We start from the raw sequence: 22500 nt of genomic DNA, 5'->3' as shown, positions 1-22500 counted from the left end.
TAATATATTTATTTTTTCTTTTAATAAAATTTAATTAGATATAAAGTTAATTAATTAATTAATATACTTATAATTAACTAAATTTCACTTAATTATTTTTCAATATTTTTGAAAATAAAAAATAAATGACAGAAGAGATAAAATATTTTGACAATCTAAAAGAAGTAAATATTATTATTTTAATAATATTCTTTAAATTTAATTTTATTAATATAAAAAGTTTTTAAAGTCTTCACTTTAATCGCATCAGTTACTCGATATTAATCTAACAAAAGTGACTATGTAATTTATTATTCTTATTATTAATATATATTATACTTAATCCCAAGGTTATTTACAATACTATTTTTCAAATGAAATTCTCATCATCTATATTCTCTCATTTATTTTTATTTATCAAAATATTTTTTAATTATTTTACATTTAATTTACACTTAATTTTATTTTGATTATTAATTATTTATTTTTTTATATTTGATATTTTTCTTCATTTTTGTCCTTTTAACTAACTATTTAACTTTGTATTTTTTCTTTAATATGTAAAATATAAAATTAATTGGAATTTTTTTTCTAGAGATTATTTTCTTTCTTTGCTAATTTAACTTATTTTTTGATTTTCAACCTTTGATTTTATTATTATTAATTAATTTATTCGTTTCTTATAATACAAATTATTTCTTCATTTTTTCCTTCTATCTAATTAATTATATATTTTTTTTTAATAGTTTATAAAGCGAAACTCGTTTAGGTTCTATTTTAAGAAAGTTTCTTAATCTCTTAAAATTTTTTAATCGAAGGTAAAAATAATTTAATTGATTTGGATTCTGATAATTTTTTTATTAGCTTCTTGTTTGATTTATTTTTCTTTTTTATTCTATTTGTTATTTTTTTTATTTATTAGTTTATTAATTTACTTAAATTTTTCATTTTGAATACTTGCTTTTATTATTAATTATTAATTCAATTTCATAGTTTTTCTTCATTTATTCTTTCTTTCTAACTAACTAATTAAATAACTAAGTATATTTATTTTTTCTTCAATATTTAAATAGTAACATTAATGTTGGATCAAGTATAGGTTCTGGTTTATCAAAATGCGTTAATCTCTTAAACTTGAAACTTTATCTTAAGTAAAAATAGTTTGTTTGCTTTAGATTGTGATATTTTTGAAAATAAAAATGAATTTAAATCAATATAACTAACTCATTTATTTATTTATTAGCTATTTATTTGATTTATTTTTCTTTTTATCTTTTTTTTGTTTACTTCTTTGTTTATTAATTTAACTCATATTTTAATATTCAAATTTTCTTTTCTTATTAATTTTATCATTCATCTCCTATTATTTCATATTTTTTCTTCATTTTTTCCTCTCAATGAACAAACGAATTAACTCTTTATTTTTTATTCTAAATTAAAAAGTAAAAATTAAATTGGTGATGATGGTGCATCAGGCTTAGGTTCTGGATTATCAAAGTGCACTAATCTCTCAAATTTGACACTTGAACTAGGGTAAAAACAGTTAATTTGTTTTGGATTGTGATATTTTTGAAGATAAAAAGGAATTTAAATCAATATAATTAACTAATTTATAATATTTAAAAAGTTCTAATTAAATTGGTGTTGAAGGAGCATCAGGCTTAGGTTTTGGCTTATCAAAATGCACTAATCTCTCAAATTTGTCACTTGACCTAAGGTAAAAACAGTTTGTTTGCTTTGAATTAATTATGTCATTTTTGAATATTAAAATTAATTTAAATCATTTTAATTAACTCATTTATTTATTAGCTTTTTATTTGATTTCTTTTTCTTATTATATTTTATTGTTCTTGCTTTTTTTTGTTTATTTTCTTGTTTGTTTATTAATTTAACTCATATTTTAATTTTAAAGTCTTACTTTTCTTATTAATTAAATCATTCATCTCTTATTATTTCATTCATTTTTTTTCTTCATTTTTCCCTCCCTCCCTCCCTCCCAACTAACAAACTAATTAACTTTTTATTTTTTCTTGAATATTTAAAAAGTTAAAATTAAATTGGCGTTGAAGGAGCATCAGGCTTATGTTTTGGCTTATCAAAGTGCACTAACCTCTCAAATTTAACACTTTATCTAAGGTAAAAACAGTTTATTATCTTTGGATTGTGTTATGTTTGAATATAAAAATGAATTTAAATAATATAACTAACTCATTTATTTATTAGCTTTTTATTTGATTTATTTTTCTTTTTATATTTTATTGTGCTTGCTTCTTTTTGTTTATTTCCTTGTTTATTAATTTTACTCATATTTTAATTTTCAAATTCAACTTACAAACTAATTAACTTTTTATTTTTTCTTCAATATTTAAAAAGTTTTAATTAAATTGGTGAAAAAGGTGCATAAAGCTTAGGTTCTGGTTTATCAAAATGCACTAATCTCTCAAATTTGACACTTTTTCTAACGTAAAAACTGTTTTTTTGCTTTGGATTGTGATATTTTTGAATATAAAAATGAATTTAAATTAATATAAATTAATCATTTATTTATTTATTTGATTTATTTTTCTTTTTATTTTTTATTCTGCTTGCTTTTTTTTGTTTATTTCCTTGTTTGTTAACTAAACTCATATTTTAAAATTTTAATTTTCTTATTAATTAAATCATTCATTTTTTATTATTTCATTTTTTTTAAAATTTTTCCCTCCCAACTAATAAACTTTTTTTTTTCTTGAATATTTAAAAAGTTCTAATTAAATTGGTGCTGAAGGTGCATCAGGCTTAGGTTCTGGATTATCAAAGTGCACTAATCTCTCAAATTTGATACTTGAACTAGGGTAAAAACAGTTAATTTGTTTTTGATTGTGATATTTTTGAATATAAAAATGTATTTAAATAAATATAACTAACTCATTTATAATATTTAAAAAGTTCTAACTAAATTGGTGTTGAAGGAGCATCAGGCTTAGGTTTTGGATTATCAAAGTGCACTAATCTCACAAATTTGAAACTTAGACTATTGTAAAAACAGTTTATTTGCTTTGGATAGTGTTACTTTTAAATATAAAAATGAATTAAAATCAATATAATTAACTCATTTATTTATTAGCTTTTATTTGATTTATTTTTCTTTTTATTTTTTATTCTGCTAGCTTTTTTTTGTTTATTTCATAGTTTATTCATTTAATTAATATTTTTAATTTTCAAATTTTACTTTTATTATTAATTAAATCATTCATTTCTTATTATTTCATAATTTTTCTTCATTTTCTCCTTTCAACTAACAAATATTAACTTTTTATTACTTCTTCAAAATTTAAAAAGATCTAATTAAATTGGTAACGAATGGAATGGAATACTCGCACATAAATATGCACTCAGAATACATCTTAATTAAATTATATTATAGAAAAACAATTTTATATATTTTATTTTATTTATTTTTTTGTGTTAATCTGTAGGTCTAGATAAGGGTTTTCAAAGCAATTTGTTTATTTATTTAATTCAAATATATTATTCATCTCTTATTATTTCATATTTTTTCTTCATTTTTCCCTCCCTCCCTCCCAACTAACAAACTAATTAACTTTTTATTTTTTCTTCAATATTTAAAAAGTTAAAATTAAATTGGTGTTGAAGGAGCTTCAGGCTTAGGTTCTGGCTTATCAAAGTGCACTAATCTCTCAAATTTGACACTTTTTCTAAGGTAAAAACTGTTTGTTTGTTTGCTTGCTTTGGATTGCGATATTTTTGAATATAAAAATGAATTTAAATCATTTTAACTAACTCATTTATTTATTAACATTTTATTTGATTTCTTTTTCTTTTTATTTTTTATTCTGCTTGTTTTTTTTGTTTATTTCTTTGTTTGTTAATTTAACTCATATTTAATTTTAAAATTTTACTTTTATTATTAATTAAATCATTTATTTCTTATTATTTCATATTTTTTCCTCATTTTTTCCTTTCAACTAACAATCTAATTAACTTTTTATTATTTTTTGAAAATTTTAAAAGTTTTAATTAAATTGGTGACAAAGGTGCATCAGGCTTAGGTTCTGGTTTATCAAAGTGCACTAATCTCTCAAATTTGACACTTGACCTATGGTAAAAACAGTTTCTTTGCTTTTGATTGTGTTATTTGAATATAAAATGAATTTAAACAATTTAACTGAATAATTTATTTATTAGTTATTTATTTTTCTTTTTATTTTTTATTCAACTTAATTTTTTTTGTTTATTAATTTAGCTCATATTTTAATTTTAAAACTTTACTTCTCTTATTAATTAATCATTAATTTCTTATTATTTCATATTTTTTCTTCATTTTTTCCTCCCAACTAACAAACTAATAAACTCCTTATTTTTTCTTTAATATTTAAAAAGGGGAACTTAAATTGGTATTGATGGCGCATCAGGCTTAGGTTCTAGCTTATCAAAGTGCCCTAATCTCTTATATTTAACACTTTATATAAGGTAAAAAAAATTTATTTATTTATTTCGGGTTGTGATAATTTTGAATATAAAATAAATTTAAAATAATATAACTAACTCTTTTAAGCTTTTTATTTTATTTATTTTTCTTTTTATTTTTAATTCTGATAATTTTTAATATAATTGATTTAAAATTAAATATAATATTTTATTTAAAAATTTTATTCTATTTATTTTTTTTTTAGTTATTTACACTACTTTATATTAAAAGTGACTTCAAAATCAATAGATCATAATTCAAAATAAAGTTTCTTAAATTAAAAAGATTAGTTGTCTAAAAAATATGATTTGCTTGATAAAAAATTAATGCAAGGATAAATAAATATAAATATATTTGAATGAATACAATAATATTATTTATTTATTTTATTTTGTATTTATTATCAGATAATTTTACCAAAAATATATATACAGTATTTATGGTCACAAATTGCTTGAACAATCAAAAAATATAAAATATATTAATAATATTAATTATTAAAAATTTATATAAATTGGTAAAAAGCTCTTATTGAGTACACTCAGCCTCTTATAATACCTAAATAATAAGTTTTTACAAAAAAAAGACTAATGGGATTTATTTTCCTTATTGTTAAATTAAAATAGAAAAATATTCTAAAAAAAATTAATTTATTAAAATTTAACTTACTAGATTTTTTCAAAATTTGATTACCGATATTTGATTATTGTATTATTTTTAAGTATAAGTTTTAAATAGAAATATTAAGATTTAATAATAAGTGAGGCATTACATTTTTTTATTCGTATAAGCTAATTTATAAATTTGTATTTTATAATTATTATAATTTATTTATTTATTTATTTGTCCTTTTAATCCAAATTAATTTGGTATAAATTTTAATTAATAATATACTTCTAATTAACTAAATTTGGATTGATTGATTAATTACTATTCAATATTTTTGAAAATAAAAAATAAATGTAAAAAGAGATAAAATATTTCAACAATCTAAAAGAAGTAAGCATTTATTTTTTTATTAACATTCTTTAAATTTAATTTTATTAATAAAAAAGTTTTTAAACTCTTAACTTTACTCGCATTAGATTCTTCATATTGATCTGATAAAAAGGTATATTTAATTTATTATCAATCTTATTAACATTTTTATATTTAATCTACTGGTTATTTACAATATTATTTTTCTAATGAAATTCTCATCTATAAATCATTTTTCTCTCTTTTTATTTATTAATTATTTTAAATTAATTTACACGATTATTTTCATTTTTTGTTGATTTAACTTTTTTTATTTTTTAACATTTGGTTTTATTATTAATTAATTAATTAATTCCTTTCTTATTATTTCAAAATTTTTTTTTCATTTTCTCCTTCTTACTAATTAACTAACTAATTAACTTTTAATTTTTTCTTCAATATTTAAAAAGCGAAAATTAAATTGATGATAAAGGTTTAGGTTCTATTTTAAGAAAGTTCTTTAATCACTTTACTCTAAATCCAAGGTAAAAGCAATTTAATTGTTTTGGATTTTGATACATTTTAATTAGTTTTTATTGGATTCCAATTTCTTTTTTATTTTGGTATTATTTTTTTTATTAATTTATCTCGTTTGTTTTTTCATTTTGAAATTTAACTTTTATTATTAATTATTTAACTCAATTTCAAATTTTTTCTTCATATAAATAAACCTTCTAACTAACTAATTAATAACTACTTATATTTATTTTTTCTTCAATATTTAAAAAGCAACACTAAAATAACATCAGGCTTAGGTTCTGGTATAGGAAAGTGCTCTAATCTCTCTGATTTAACACTTAATCTTAAGTAAAAACAGTTTATTTGTTTTGGATTATTACATATTTAATATAATATTGAATTTAAAATAATATAACCAACTCTTTTTAAATTTATTTATTTATTAACTTTTTATTTGATTTATTTTTTTTATTTTTATTCTGATTGTTTTTTTATTTCTTTACTTGTTTATTTATTATTTAAACTCATTTTTATAATTTTCAAATTTTACTCTTATTATTAATATTTCAAATTTTTTATTCATTTTTTCCTACTTACTAACTAAATATTTTTTCTTCAATATTTAAAAAGTTCTAATTAAATTGATAATGAAGGTGTATTAGACTTAGGTTCTGGTTTAGCAAAGTGCACTAATCTCTCAAATTTGACACTTCAACTTTAGTAAAAACAATTTATTTGTTTTATAGAAATGAATTTAAAAAAATACAACTAACTAACTTTTTTAATTTATTTATTAGTTTTATTTGATTTATTTTTGCTTTTATTATTTAATCAGCTTGCTTTTTTTATTTATTTCTTTGTTTGTTAAAAAATTTAACTGATATTTTAATTTTCAAAATTTACTATCCTTATTTATTAATCCTTTATTTCTAATTATTTCATATTTTTTCTTCATTTTTACCTTCTAATAAAGAAACTAATTAACTATATATTTTTATTCAATATTTAAAAAGGCAAAGTTAAATTGATGATGAAGTGGCATCAGGCTTAGGTTCTACTTTAGGATAGTGGGATAATCTCTCAAATTTGACACTTAATCTTATGTAAAAAAGTTAATTTGTTTTGGATTGTAATATTTTTGAATATAAATTTTATTTTAAACAATTCTCTAATAAACTCTTTTAATTTATTTATTTATTAGTTTTTATTTAATTTATTTTTTATTCTTCTTGCTTGTTTTTTCGTTCGTTATTTCTTTGTTTATTTATTTATTAATTTAACTATATTTTTTAATTCAAATTTTACTTTTTTTAGTTAATTAGTATACTAATTCCTCATTATTTAATATTTTTTCTTATTTGTTTCCTTTAAACAAACAAACAAACTAATTAACTTTTTATTTTTTCTACAATATTCAAAAAGCAATAATTAAATTGGCGATGAAGGTGCCTCAGAATTAGGTTCTGGTTTAGGTAATTGCACTAATCTCTCAAATTTGACACTTAAACTTAAGTAAAACCAGTTCATTAATTTGTTTAAGATTGTGATATTTAAATATAAAAATGAATTTAAAACAATAAAACTAATTAACTAACTACTTTATTATATTTATATATTAGCTTTTTATTTGATTTTTATTTAACTTAATTAACTCTTTTTTTTAATTTTCAAATTTTATTTTTCTTATTAATTAAATAATTGATTTCTTTCTTATTTTTTCCTTCTAACTAACAAACTAATTAACTCTTTATTTTATCTTCAATATTTCAAAAGGCAGAATCATATTGGTGCAGTTGGTGCATTAGGTTTAGGTTCTGGTTTAAGAAAGTGTGCTAATCTCTAAAATTTGAAGCTTGATCTTATGTAAGCATTAATTTATTTTGGAATATGGTATTTTTGAATATAAAAATGAATTTAAAACAATAAACGAGCTAACTTTTTTAATTTATTTATTTATTAATTTTTATTTTATTTTATTTATTTTTTATTTTGCTTGCTTTAATTTCGTTTATTTCTATGTTTAATAATTGAACTCATATTTTTATTTTCAAATATACTTTCCTTATTAATTATTTTTTTCATTTCATATGTTTTCTACATTTATTTTTTCTTTCTAACTAACTAACTAACTAACTAACTAACTAACAAACTAATTAAATCCTTATTTTTTCTTTAATACTAAATAGGAATAATTTAGTTGGTGAAATAGGTGCATCAGATTTAGGTTCTGGTTTAGGGAAATGTACTAATCTCTCAAATTTGACACTTAAACTTTAGTAAAAATAATTTCTTTATTTTTTGGATTTTGATATTTTTAATATAGAAATGAATTTAAAACAATATAACTAACTAACTAACTAATCAACAAATTATTTTAGTTTATTTATATATTAACTCTTTGTTTGTTTGTTTATTTATTTTTCTTTTTATTATTTACTCTGCTTGCTTTTTTTTCTTTATTTATTTGTTTATTAATTTAAATCATTTTTATATTTTACTTTCTTATTAATTAAATCATTCATTCATATCTTGTTTTTTCTTCATTTTTTCCTTCTAACTAACTAATTAACTCTTTATATTTTCTTCAATATTTAAAAAAGGAGGAATAAGATTGGTGATGAAGGTACATCAGGCTTGGGTTCTGGTTTAGGGAGGTGTGTTAATCTCTCAAATTTGACACTTAAACTTGAGTAAAAATAGTTACTTTGTTTTTTCAATATAAAAATGAATTTAAAACAATATAACTAAATAACTAAATAACTCTTTTAATTTATTTATTTTTCTTTTAATTTTTAATTTTTCCTACTTTTTTTCCTTTATTTTTATGTTTATTAACTAAACTCATATTTTATTTTCCTTATTTATTAAATCAATTATTTGTTATTATTTATTTTTTTTTATTCTCTGATAATTAATTATTTCTCTAGTAGGAAATATATATTAAGTAAAATAATAATAAAAAAGGAAACTATCAAAATAGGTTTCGAACCTGAACAAACAAAAAAAATAACTAAAAAATGTTTAATCAAAGGTTTAATTTGTTTGTTTGTTTGTTAGTGAAGAAATCTAAATAATTTTTTAATTTCATCAAAAAACAAAGAAACAAACAAATTAATTTTTTGATTAAAAATTTTTTATTTTTTTCTTTTGTCAGGTTGGTTCAAAACAAACCTCTGGTTTAAAAACCTTTTTTTTATTTCTTTTAATTTTTTTTATTTTTTATTAAACAATATTTATTATTCTACTAATTTATTTCTAACTCAAGAAATAATTATCCAAGAATAGCTTTTATATTTTTTCCTTCTAACTAACTAACAAACCAATTAACTCTTTTTTTTTCTTCAATACATAAAAAGGTATAATTTAATTGGTGAAATTGGTGCATAAGGGTTAGGTTTTGGTTTATCAAAGTGCGCTAATCTCTCAAATTTAACAGTTTAACTAGAGTAAAATTAGTATTTTTGCTTTGGATTGTGATATTTTTGAATATAAAAATGAATTTAAAACAAACAGCAAACTATTTTAATTTATTTATTTATATACATATATTAGCTTTTTATTTTATTAATGTTTCTTTTTATCTTTTACTCTGCTTATTTATATTTATTTATTTATTTATTTATTTATTTATTTATTTATTTATTTATTTATTTTTGATTAATTTAATTCATATTTTTTCTTCACTTTTTCCTTCTAACAAACTAATTAACTTTATATTTTTTCTTCAATATTTGAAAAGTTGGAATTAAATTGTTGATAAAGGTTCATCAGGCTTAGGTTCTGGTTTAGGGAAGTGTGCTAATCTCTCAAATTTGACACTTAAACTTGAGTAAAAATAGTTAATTAATTTGTGATCTTTTTTTGAAAATAAAAATGAATTTCAAATAAAAAAACTCACTCTTTTAATTTTTTAATTATTTAAAAGCATTTTATTTGATTTATTATCTTTGTATTTTTTATTTTGCTTGCTTTTTTCTTTATTTCTTTTTTTATTAATTTAACTCATATTTTAACTTTCAAATTTTACTTTTCTTATTTATTAAATATTATTTCATATTATTCCTTCGCTTTTTACTTCTAACTAACTAACTAATAACTAACTAACTAAAAAACTAATTAACTTTTTATTTTTATTCAATATTTAAAAAGGAATAATTTAATTAGTGCAATTGGTGCATCAGAGCTGGGTTTAGGTTTAGGGTAGGGCACTAATCTCTAAAATTTGACACTTCAACTTTAGTAAAAATAATTTATTGGTTTTAGATTTTGGTATTTTTAATATGGATGGATATGAATTTAAAACAAAACAACTAAATAATTAATTATTTTAATTTATTTATTAACTTTTATTAGATTTATTTTTCTTATTATTTTTTGTTTTGTTTGGTTTTTTCCTTTATTTGTATATTGATGAGTTTTAATCATATTTTTATTTTGAAAAGTTACTTACTTTCTTTATTTTTTAAATCAAACATTTCTTATTATTTCATATTTTTTCTTCATTTTTTCCTTTTAACTAATAAGCTAATTAACTCTATTTTTAAAAAGGTGGAATTAAATTGGTGATGAAGGAGTATCAGGGTTAGGTTTTGGTTTAGGGAAATGCTCTAAACTCTAAAATTTGACACTTAAACTTTAGTAAAAATATTTAATTTATTTTGGATAGATAAATTTTTATAAAATTAATGTAAAAAAGTATAACTAACTAACTAACTAACTAACTCTTTTAATCTATTTATTTATTAGATTTATATTTGATTTATTTTTGATTCTTAATGCTTTTTTTTCCTTTATTTGTATGTTTAGTAATTTAACTCATATTTTTATTTTCAAATTTTACTTTTCTGAAAAATAAAAATGATTTATTTCTTATTAATTAATATTTTTTCTTTATTTTTTCCTTCTAACTAACAATATTAATTACTTTGTCCTAAAACTTTTAATTTTTTCTTAAATATTTAAAAAGGTATAATTAAATTGGTACAAATGGTTTATCGGGCTTAGGTTCTGGTTTAATGAAGTGCACTAATCTGTAAAATTTGACACTTAAACTTTAGTAAAAACAATTAATTTGTTTTAGATAAGCTGTGATATTTTTGAATATATAAAAATGAATTTAAAACAACATTACTAACTTTAATAATTTATTAGCTTTTTATTTGATTTATTTTTAATTATGTTAATCTGTTTTATTTAAAGATTTCAAAAAAAACATTTTATTTAAAAATTTGATTCTATTAACTTATTTTTAATAATTTACACATATTTATATTAAAAGGGACTACTAAATGTATATATTATAAGAACTAAAGGCAAAGTTTCTTAAGTCAAAAAGATTAATTACCATTTAAATAAGTAATTAATGATAAAAATTGATGAAAAAAAGGATGGATAAATATAAATCTATATGAATGAATACTACAATATTATATAATATATTTTATTTTGTTATATTTTATAATTGGATAATTTACCTAAAATATACATCATAATTAAACATTTCTTCCTTAATAAAAAAATATAAAATATATAGCTAAATACCTAATTAAAATCTAGAGATATGGCAACAAACCTCTAGCTAGCTAGATATGAATTAATTAGGCTAGGTTTTTAAATAAAAATATTCTTTTTAAATAATTTTATAATAGAATTAAAATGAAAATTTTTTTTCAAATAATTCTCACCCTCAAAGTTAGGACCTCCCACCTGAAAGAGTTGAAATACTCACACATATTTATTAATATGCGAATTAATCAAAGGTTAATTCATCTAAATTTTCTTATAATATTTAAATAAACTACTTATTATTCACCTAAAATTCAATCTTATGTAATGGAAAAGGGATAAACAATTCAAATTTACACTTAATAATAATCACATTTAGCACTGATTTCTCGAGTTTTAAATAGCAGTTTAAGTAATTATTGTTTGAATTTGACTTATTTATATAGAATATTAATAATATACATGCATATACTTTCTTTCTACTCTCAAAGTAAAAGTAGAAATTAGCTTAAATTTAGCTATGTTTAGGCAATTAACAAGAATTTTAATTTAAATTGAGGGATATAAAATTCAAATTTACGCTTAATAGTGATGACATTTAGCACTGACTTCTCTAGTTTTAAATAGCAGTTTAAGTAATTTTTGTTTGAATTTGACTTATTTATATAAAATATTAATAACATAATTTCATTCTACTTTCGAAGTAAAGGTAGAAATTAGCTTAAATTTAGCTGTGTTTATGCATTTAGCAATAATTTTAATTGAATGATAATTAATAGAAAGGAATAGATATTTTTTATTATTTTAAAGCAAAAATAATTTTATTGAAATGAAACAAAGAAAGAGTTTTCAGATAATTTACAAAAAATATTTTATTAATATAATTTAGATGGATTTATATGAGCTCTTATTGGATTTAATTAAAAATGAGTATACACAAAACAACAGTAAATAAAATTTAAAGAAATATAGTCAATCATCTCTGAATTTATAGCTGCCATACTAAAAGACGTTTGATTAAATTCTAGTTTAAATAGAAATTTAGTAAATTTTAGAGTAAAAATAAGGCATGAACTTTTTTAGTTAGAGCATCTCTATAGATCTATAGAGAGTTTTGTAGAATTTCTTGGAGATATTGATTGATTTTAAGAAAATCTGTGATTTCTTAGTGCAAGGTTGCATAAAATCATTAAAATCTGTTCTGTTATGAAGATTTATTTTAGTCTGCTTGATGAAAAAAAAAGGTAAAATATACCATAATCCACATTGCTCTAGATCTAATATTAGTAAAAAGGTTCTTCACTAAGATAAACCTTATATTAGAGATACCATAAAATCGAATGTAACTCTGATTATTCAGAAACAATTGCTTACCTATAGTAAAATAAATAACTATTTTAAATGTTTTTAACCAGGACAGATTATTAAAAGAACAAATAAAACAAATGATTCTTTAGGGATTATATTCAATTAATTTGATTTTAAGAAGACTTGTACCTTTTATCTTGAATTTTCATATTAGTAATTCATCTATATGGAATACTTTGAATAAAATGTAAATTCATAATTAATTAATCAAAACATTAATCAAATTTAAAAGAGATAATCGCATGCGTATAGATGGATTTAGAGTAGGAATTACTCTTAAACTTAAAACTATCGTTATTGCTTTATATAAAGGAGTCTGTCTGTCTGCGTTAATAAATGTCCAACTAATACTTTTAAAAATCCTGAAAACGTAATTAATTATCTATTTCTTTCTTTCTATTTTAGTTTAATTGGAAGGTCTATATATAATTCATTCAAATAAAAAATAAAAAGACAGTGACTGATCTATTATTAACATACAAAATAAGCATTCAATCAATAAATAAATAAATCAATGGATCAATATTCAACTTTATTCTTATCTTTCATTTAAATTGTGAATTTTTTATTTTTTTAATTATCATTTTTTGAGCTGAATTTGCAAATTTAAAAGCTTTTTCAATATATTTTGTTAATAAAGTTGCTTTCATATATATGATTAAATTAGATTTGATAAAAATTTTTTTCTTTGTTTATTAGTTTATGAATTGCTTTCATATTTTAATTAACTTTCATATTTGTTTAAAGTTTTACATACAGACATACATACATTGCAATACAAAGCAATTTCATTATTTTTTTTAGACGGACTTTCCAATATTGTTTAAATTTGCTATCATATCTATTTACATAATGATTCCTATCTTTTATTATTTATGCTAAGCTAGCTAAAATATTAGCGACATAATAAATAGCTAATTTAAGCTATGATTCCTTTATTTTACAATTCAAAAAATTTATCAATAATTTAGGAAGAATTTGAAAAATTTTATATGACTATGTATGACATTGTATTGTTAATTTTTATAAAGAATTAATTAATCATTTTATTTTAAAAATTTTTTACAAAACAAATAATTAACTTTTTTTAACATAAAATATTTTTTTATTAATTTATTTCAAAATATTATTTTATAAATTAGATTTGATTAATTGCCCATAGGCATATTTAAATTTAGATGATCTAATCATTTCCAATTATTTACTCTAATTATTTTGCTAGCTTTTAAAGTTCATCAAAATAATATTATTATAGATGGGATAGATGTTTTGAGTAATAAGGTAATTTGTGTTTTCCATATAATTACCATTCTAATTACAGCTAAATAATCCTAATTTTAAATACTATTTCTCTATTACAGCTCATTTTTTACTCATAAATACTATTAACAGGTCTAATTTTAAGTTATTTTATTGGCAAATTCATCATCAACATATGCATTTTATTACGAAAAATAATATTTAATTATTTTTGTCTCAAGGACTGAGTCATTCATTCATTCATTCATTCATTCATTTTCTTACTTAAATTAGTAATCTTGAGAACCTTAGATAAAGCTATTTTAAAGGAAATTTTTCAAGATATAAATAAATCATTAAGAACTAAGTTTAGTATATATTTAATAAATAGAGGTGTTTTTGATAAGGAATTGCTCCAAACATGTGCTTGCTTTGAGAGGAAAGGACTCTTTTTTTAAATCAGATGTTACATAATTTTTTATATTAATGTAAAAACAAATATTAATTGGCTGTATGAAAATTCTAATAGGATTCATCTAAAAATAATTTTAACAATTTTCTGTCCAATTAGTTAGTTGCCTCTTTTGTAAATTAAAAATTTTTATAATTTTCAATCATCAGTTAAACAAAAAGTATTTGGCTATTTGTAGCATAATATGCATTATTAGAGTAAAAAATTTAAAAAGGTTGATAATTAATTAGGTATATTTAGGATTAAATTACACATCTTTAATCATGTCATTCATTGAAATTTAAATTTTATTAACAACTTTGATAACTATTTAAGATTTTTAGACAATATAAAACAGAAGTGTTTGTTGGCTCTAACAATAATAATTAACATAATGAGTTTTTGGTGTAATAATTGCTACTAGTTCTATTATAATAACAGTAATAACTATTTATTAATTGAGTAATAAATATTATTCACAAAGAAAGTAAAAGTTATATATAATTTTTCAGTGTAACAAGAAACTTAAAAAGTAAAATACACCAATAAAATCTAAAAAAATATCAAGATGAAAAATAAATTTTTCGAGAAAGGAAAATTATCTTAGGTTTATTTAATTCTAAATAAATAGACTACATAATTTGGTGGTTTTATAAACAAAAATCCATTTCAAAATAAATTAAAAAGCACTTTAGTTTATTTTTTATGTTATATTATTTATTGCTTTATAAATATACAAGTTATTAAACAAAAAAACAAACAAATAAATTATTTAATTTATTAACAAAGAAACAAAAATTAGCATCGATTTACTAGAAATTCCATTTTATTTTGAATTCAAAAAAGATTTTCCAAATATGTAAAATTTTAGTTTATTAGAACGAATTTTAATTATTTAATTTTTTTTGCATGATATTTTATTTCAATTAAAAATAAGAAATTTCAAAAGCTTTTAGAATTAATAAAACAAACAAACAAACAAACATTTACTTTTTAAAAATTGTTAAGGATTTATATTGGATTTTATAATCTAGACTTTATTTAAATAAAATATTTTCAATTTTAAAATAAATAAATTAATAAATAAAAAAAAATATTTTAATTAATTCAAATTTTTTGTTAATACATAAATATAACATAAATTTAGTTATTTAATAACAAAAAACTTTCTATCTAATTGTTTATTCAAAAAAGCAAAATTAAACAATTTTTTTTTTCTATATGTAATGGAATTCTGAAATATCCTTTATGCATGTAAAAAAGTGTAAAGAGGTTTTGAGTTAGATTATAAAGCATGATTGATTGATTATTAATGAGTTTATTAGTTTTTTTAAAGTCAATTTAATTAGTGTAAAATATATCATTATTAATTAATTAATTAGCCTTACAAAAAGACATATTAGATAAATAAATAAATAGTAAGTAGAAGCAATTAAAAAAATGAACATTTTGGTTATTAGCTTGTTATTAATAGCTTTAAACTAAATACAAGCAGGAATAGGAACAGATTATACTTGCAACCATGATTTAGAAAACCACGCAACAAATGTTCCTCCGAATTTTCTTGAGGAATTTGAAAAAAATTACGGAAAGAGATTATTGTAATCTAAGCCAAACGAGTAGCCAATTAGGTTAACATTTGATTTTACGCAGCTATCAAATGCTTAAAATGGATTTGGTATGAATGACTATATAAGAAACTACATAATTAATATAGTGAAAGCAGCTTAAAGGTATTTTAGGAGCTTTATCAAAGTAATCCCAAGGACTAAGCCAATTAAATCTTTAAATTATGGATCATGTGGAAATCCTCCATTTGTGGTTCACTATCCTCCAGAACTCTAAGGAAACGGGAAAGGTATTGAAAATTCAGACTTGCACATACTAGTAACATATTATAACGATAAAAATACAGGAGAGATAGCAAGTGCAGGTATTTAATTTATTTTGGGTTTTTAATTGAGTTAGTTTGAAATTTCCAAAAATTGCTTCATTATTAGAAAGACGCTTTTGTTTGTTTGTTTGTTTGTTAAACAATATAGACTTTTAAGTTATTTACTATTTACTTCACTATAAATACTCCTTTTTTTGCATATAACTATAATTTTAGAGCAATATACAAAAACTAAAAGACAATATAAATCAATAAATAAAAACATTAAATATTTTTGAAATCTCCAATTTGATCCATATAATTAAAAAAAAGACTTTACTTATTCAATAACTTACTGAAAGTAGCAATTCTAAATAAAGATTAATTGCTACACGAATTATTAAAATGAGCCAAAATAAATAAATAAATTTGCTAATATTTCACTAAGTATAATTTATAAATCTTAAATAAATAAAATGAATTAATATTTTTTAAATTTTTTTACTTATATTTAAAAACCAAAAAATTTAACAATTTTTTTAACTTAGCAAAGAAAAATTATTTATTTACAAATATGTTTGAAAATAATTTTTTTATCTTAAATTTTTGAATAAAATAAATAAATTAGTTATAAAAAAATTAAATTTAACACTTTTAAAAAATATAAACAAGGATGGTGTGACTTAGACCCTAACCCAATAATTGGTAGAATTAGATTTAACCTTGCTTTTTTAAATACAACATAGAGTAACAGACATTTTCAAGATAATTTTGTATTAGCTTTACATGAATTAACTCATGTTATGGGTTTTTCAAATCAACTTTATTAGTATTGGATTGATCCATAAACCGGGAAGCCATATGGAGTTGATAGAGTTTACAAAACAGAAAACTTGTGGGGAATATCAAATGTTTTTAAAATAATTACCAAAAATGTAGTTAAAACAGCAAAAAATCACTACGCTTGTCCTTACATTAATGGAATGTTTTTAGAAAATTAAGGTGGATCAGGATCTAAAGGTTCTCATTGGGAAAAGGATTTAATCAGAAATGAGTATATGGCAGCATAATAGATTTTAGGAGGTGTTGCTATAACTGAGTTTACTGCAGCACTATTAAGAGATACAGGATTCTACTCTAGTATAAATAGTAATGTACTTAATCCCCTCTTTTGGGGAAAAAATAAAGGATGTGAATTTTATAATAACACCTGCAAATCATATTAAAAGTTTGCAGAATTTCCAAAAGACATTGTTGGCAAAAGAAGTTGTGATTTTTATCAAACAGGTAGTGGAGTTGTTGCTTATATAATGGATATTTTTTCTTAATGTCCAGTCATCTTTAGTTTTCAAAACTAATTTTGTTCAGATCCATCTTTTTAACCTGATTAATCTATTAGATAAAATCCAGGTCCAAATTCATTTTGCTTAAATTCAAATTTAGCTGAAAAAGGTGTTCATAAAGATGCTGGCAATCAGAGATGTCATAAGATAAAATGTAATTCTGATTTTTCATAAATAACTATCTACACATGGTAAGATGAGTATGTAACATGTAAATATCCTGGACAAGCCATTGATGTATCTAAACTAAAAAAAGGTGTTTTTGGAACTATCTTCTGTCCTTTAGATTTTGAATAGACTTGCACATTTCCCTAAGATTGTCCCAATTTATGCTCTTCATAAGGAGTTTGCATGAATGTAAATAATAATCCAATTTAAAAATCTAAGTAAACAATATTTTATTATATATAGGGATATTGCATATGTGTAGATGGATATGCTGGTATTGACTGCTCATATAAATGTCCCTTTCCAACAGCTTTTTATTAAGGAACTTGTGTCTAAAAATGCCCAGCAAATACATTCAAAAATCCTGACAATGTAAACATTCCAAAAACAAACCATAAAATTTAAATTTTCTCCATAAAATATCTTTTCAATAGAAATTAAAATCAAAAAAATTTAAATAATTTCAAAAAGAAAAAATATTTTTTATCTAAGAAAATAAATTGATTTTAAATTATCTTCTTAATTTTCTTGTTAAAGGCATAAAAAATTTTAAATTCAAAAAAATAGAATTTATTAAAAATTTAAAATGAATTAATGGAAAATATTTTTTTTTTTTACTAATTTTTAATAATTTAATTTAAAATAAAGACTTGCAAACAGAGTTGCCCATAGAGATATTTTCCAGATTAAAATTCATTTGAATGTGTTTTGTGCCATAGTTAATGCTCTTCATGTTTTGGTGAACTTTCTACTTAGTGCTATAAATGCAATCTTGGATTTGAGTTGTAGGGAAATTCTTGTGTTGAATATACTTGCGATCCTATTTGCGGTACTTGTAATGGTAGCAGACATGACTAATGCACAAGCTGCTATTAAGATAAAACTCTAATTGGAACGACTTGTGTTCATAGTTGTAACTCTACTTGCAAAACTTGTGTTAACTAAAATGATCCTAATTCTTGTCTTAGCTGTTTTGATAACTACTATCTTAAAGACTCTTAATGTTTGCCATGTCCTTCACCTTGCGGTACTTGCTAGTTAGTTGATAAATAAATTGTTTGTAACTCTTGCAATTCAACTTCCTTGTATAGATTTGATTCCAAAAATAATATTTGCATACCAATTTGCTATGCTTCTTGCCTTACATGTAATATGCCCTTAGATAAAAATTCATGTGTGACTTGCAAAGATGGATTTTATTTGAGTAAAAATTAATGCTTACCTTGTTCTTCTCCTTGTTTGTCATGCGAAAATAATGCTACAACTTGTTTAAGTTGTATTAACAATACTGATTTTATTTACGATTCAATTAACAAAATCTGTAAATATATATGTAAAAGTCCATGCACAAATTGCGATCTTACTAAAGATACTTGTACATCTTGTATCGATGGTTATTACTTAGACTAAGTTACTTGTAAAAAATGCAAAAGCCCTTGCAAAAAATGCACTTAGAATGCTTCTAAATGTACTTAATGCATTGATAATTACGTTTTGAATGATTCTAATTAGTGTATTAATTTATGCGACTAATCTTGTGCAACATGTTCTATTCAGCATGACAAAAATGCTTGTATTACATGCAATGATGGATATACAATGATCAATTCTCTGTGTTTATAATGCAAATTTCCATGTTCATAATGCATAGATTCTCAGGATAAATGTACTGAATGTGCAGAAGACTATGAGTTGAATGGAAACATCTGTAAACCTGGATGCAGCCATACTTGTAAAACTTGCTCTAAATTCCTTGATAAAAATGGCTGCACTAGTTGCAGAGAGTAATATTTTTTACAATCTAAAAATGGTATCGATGGCAGATGTTTTAAATGTAACAACTCATGTAAATCCTGCAAAGATTCATAGACTTGTGAAACATGCTTTGAAGATTATTAAATATCTTCAAATGGACTTTGCACTATGATTTGTGATTAATCATGCTTAACATGTTCACGTCCGAAAGATAGCAATGCATGTCTAACATGTAAAGCACCTTCAATTTTAGTAAATAACTTTTGCGAATAATGTAAAGACGGATTCTTTTATTCTTAAGGAGAATGTAAAAAGTGCAGTAAGAATTGTAAATCTTGTGAAAATGAATAACAATGTTCGAAATGTGAAGATGGATACAAAAAAGACTCATTAAAAGGCTGTGTCAAATAAAAATGCCATTTTAGTTGCAAAAAATGTGTTGACAATTCGTATGATTCTTGCATTACTTGTTAGGGAAACAGAGAATTAATAAAATCAGATTCATCATAGTAATATGGTGTTTGTTAATGTCCTGAACTCACAACTGACACTAACTAGCCTTAATGCTCTTAGTCTCATATTTAAAGCAATATCAAAAAAACAGTGACTGCAACATTTACTGGCTCTGTAACGGCGTCAATAGTAGCAAGTATGCAAATTTTTATTTTAATTTTCAATCAATCAAAAATTATTTCAATTTTAATATATTTTTATTCTTAAAAATAGGTTCGCTACAATAGAATCCATTAATGTTTTTTACTCAATTAGAATTTAGTTAAAGTGTGAGCTATTTAACTTATGTGAATTATTAGCAACCTGTAGGATTTGATTAAGTTATGAAAGTTATTTCCTACTCCAGCCTAAAATTTGATTAAAATCAAGATTAATAATCTTCAAATTAGACTTAAAGAATCCTTGAAAACTAAACCATGGAAATTTAAAATCAAGATTTGATAATAAAAAGTGAAAATCCTAAGCTTAGAATGAATAACCAATCTACAAGTTTCTTAAAGAATTCTTTTATAATTCTAATAATACAAGGTATTCAATTTTATTAAATTTTTAAGATTTTTTAAAAAAATTATTTTGAAAAGTTTTATTAAATTAAAAAAATAATCAAATAGAAATAAAAATTCCCTGTTTATTAAAAATACACTTTAATTTAATAAAAAAGGTTTTGCTTGGTCAATGTCCGTCATAGCTTATTTGATTAAGAAGTATATATAATAAAGTATAAATATGAAGGTTGTAAAATTTATTGTAAAAATTTTCTATTTATCGATACCTCTGATTTTATTCATTATTTGCAGCTAGTAAATGTGGATATGTATATTTTATGAGTTTAATCTACAGTCAAACGGATAAGCAAATACAGTTGATTTTGTTTCTTCAGTATGTGCTCTTTTTTACATGTTTTGTATACTAGCTTACCTCTTCTACAAGCTAGAATACAAAAAGTGCTTAAAAAATATATATTAAACTAGTTCAGCCTAAACTATTTAAGATATTAACATTGATTCGTTTAAAATTAGTTATTTAATGAGAAGTAAAGACAATTTTTATTTTATTTATAAACTAGTAAAACAAGATAGTTTTATGACAAGGAATGTCTTCCAGTTTATAGTGATTGTAAAAATGATAATATCTCTAGTTTCAACATTTGTAGTAAGCAGTCCATATCCTCAAATCGCAACAATGGCTACTTGTTATTTTGGATTATCTATTTATTTAGGTAAACAAACATATTCATTTTATATTGATTTATTTATTTATTTATTGATTTATTTATTTATTAATTTTAAAGTAATTTTTAGACCCTTTAAGCTGATATATTACACCATATCTCTATTAGCAATTTATGTATCAATAACCATAATTTCTATAATTTATGCAATTTCTATTAACTATGAAGATGATCCTGACAAGAGCAAGGGCTTTTCTATTGCCATTCTTGTTTTAGTTATAGGAATTTATGCTATTATTGTATTAGCATCTTTGATTTTGTTAACAATTAAACTGATAAAAATGCTTAAACATTATAAATCTTAGTAAAAACTATAAATTGAATTAAAATAAATGCAAAAAATCAAGCAAATTGAAAATGCTAATTTATAATAATCTAATTAAAATTTTGAACCAAACTAAATTGCAAATAATTTAAACAATTAAACATAGAAATAAATTATAACAGATAAAAACTTAAGTTCTGATAAAAATTTAAATTGAAGGAGAAGTAGTGTATAAACACTATAAAAGATAAACAAAATACCTATTAAATTATTGTAATTTTGTTTATTTGTTTGTTTGTTTAATTTTTTGTTAAAAACATTTAATTGAATTCAATAATTATTTTAAATACTAAAAGCATTTCCATTTATTTAATTGAAAGCATAATAAAAATAAAGAATATTTAAAACATAAAATAAATGAGAATTTTATTTAGTCTTTACTAAAAACTAGCTTAAGTTTTGCTCTCAAAATATTTCAAATACAGTCAAATGCCATTAAAAGCCTAGTGATTTGAGATTAATATTTTTTTGATTGGCTAATGTGTTTGAATATAAGTTAAGTAATCATTTTATAATAGAATTTAATTAATAATATTTATAATTAATTTTACTTTATATCAAATAATAAAATTTTTCAATCGAGTTTTTAATTTATTTATGTGAATTTAAAAAAATAAATATAACCCTATATTTAAATTAAGTAGACAAATTAAATACAATTATTAAAATAGACAATTTAAATTTCAAAAATATTTATTAATTATGTATGTAGACAATTTAATAATAAAAATATCAGAAAATAGAATCATAATAGTTTATTTGTTCTTTTTATCCAAATTAATTTGAAATATATGGAATTTATT

The 22500-nt window shown here is 20.8% G+C and overlaps 3 protein-coding genes across 3 annotated transcripts; 2 read left to right on the top strand and 1 right to left on the bottom strand. All coding sequences in view use genetic code 6, as the record gives it.

Annotated features, from left to right (window-relative positions):
• Positions 1–125: 125 nt before the first annotated feature.
• Positions 126–11292, top strand: TTHERM_001102697 (hypothetical protein; the record flags this gene model as incomplete). Its single annotated transcript, XM_012798454.1, has 25 exons — positions 126–164; positions 221–282; positions 726–797; positions 1053–1130; positions 1423–1512; positions 1607–1696; positions 2026–2115; positions 2353–2442; positions 2724–2813; positions 2908–2997; positions 3593–3682; positions 3994–4083; positions 4363–4452; positions 5878–5952; positions 6197–6274; positions 6557–6646; positions 6940–7029; positions 7349–7438; positions 7700–7789; positions 8113–8202; positions 8527–8616; positions 10076–10165; positions 10475–10564; positions 10893–10982; positions 11205–11292. 25 exons carry the CDS (start codon positions 126–128, stop codon positions 11290–11292), a joined length of 2112 nt encoding a protein of 703 aa, XP_012653908.1.
• A 168-nt stretch (positions 11293–11460) lies between these two features.
• Positions 11461–13220, bottom strand: TTHERM_001102693 (hypothetical protein). The gene is made up of 4 exons (XM_012798453.1): positions 12929–13220; positions 12687–12805; positions 12012–12632; positions 11461–11949 (listed from the first exon to the last, which is right to left on the bottom strand). The coding sequence occupies exons 1-4, from the start codon at positions 12946–12948 to the stop codon at positions 11801–11803; spliced, it is 909 nt and encodes a 302-aa protein (XP_012653907.1). The 5' UTR covers positions 12949–13220; the 3' UTR covers positions 11461–11800.
• A 2709-nt stretch (positions 13221–15929) lies between these two features.
• On the top strand, positions 15930–21854 carry TTHERM_01102690 (leishmanolysin family protein; the record flags this gene model as incomplete). Its single annotated transcript, XM_001019441.2, has 7 exons — positions 15930–16422; positions 17035–18062; positions 18117–18245; positions 18522–20277; positions 20355–20669; positions 20803–21360; positions 21433–21854. The coding sequence occupies 7 exons, from the start codon at positions 15930–15932 to the stop codon at positions 21852–21854; spliced, it is 4701 nt and encodes a 1566-aa protein (XP_001019441.2).
• Positions 21855–22500: the final 646 nt, after the last annotated feature.

This window comes from Tetrahymena thermophila (genome assembly GCF_000189635.1).
Source record: "Tetrahymena thermophila SB210 genomic scaffold scf_8254586, whole genome shotgun sequence".
Classification (NCBI taxonomy): Eukaryota; Ciliophora; class Oligohymenophorea; order Hymenostomatida; family Tetrahymenidae; genus Tetrahymena; species Tetrahymena thermophila.
This window is presented reverse-complemented; position numbering and strand designations above follow the sequence as displayed.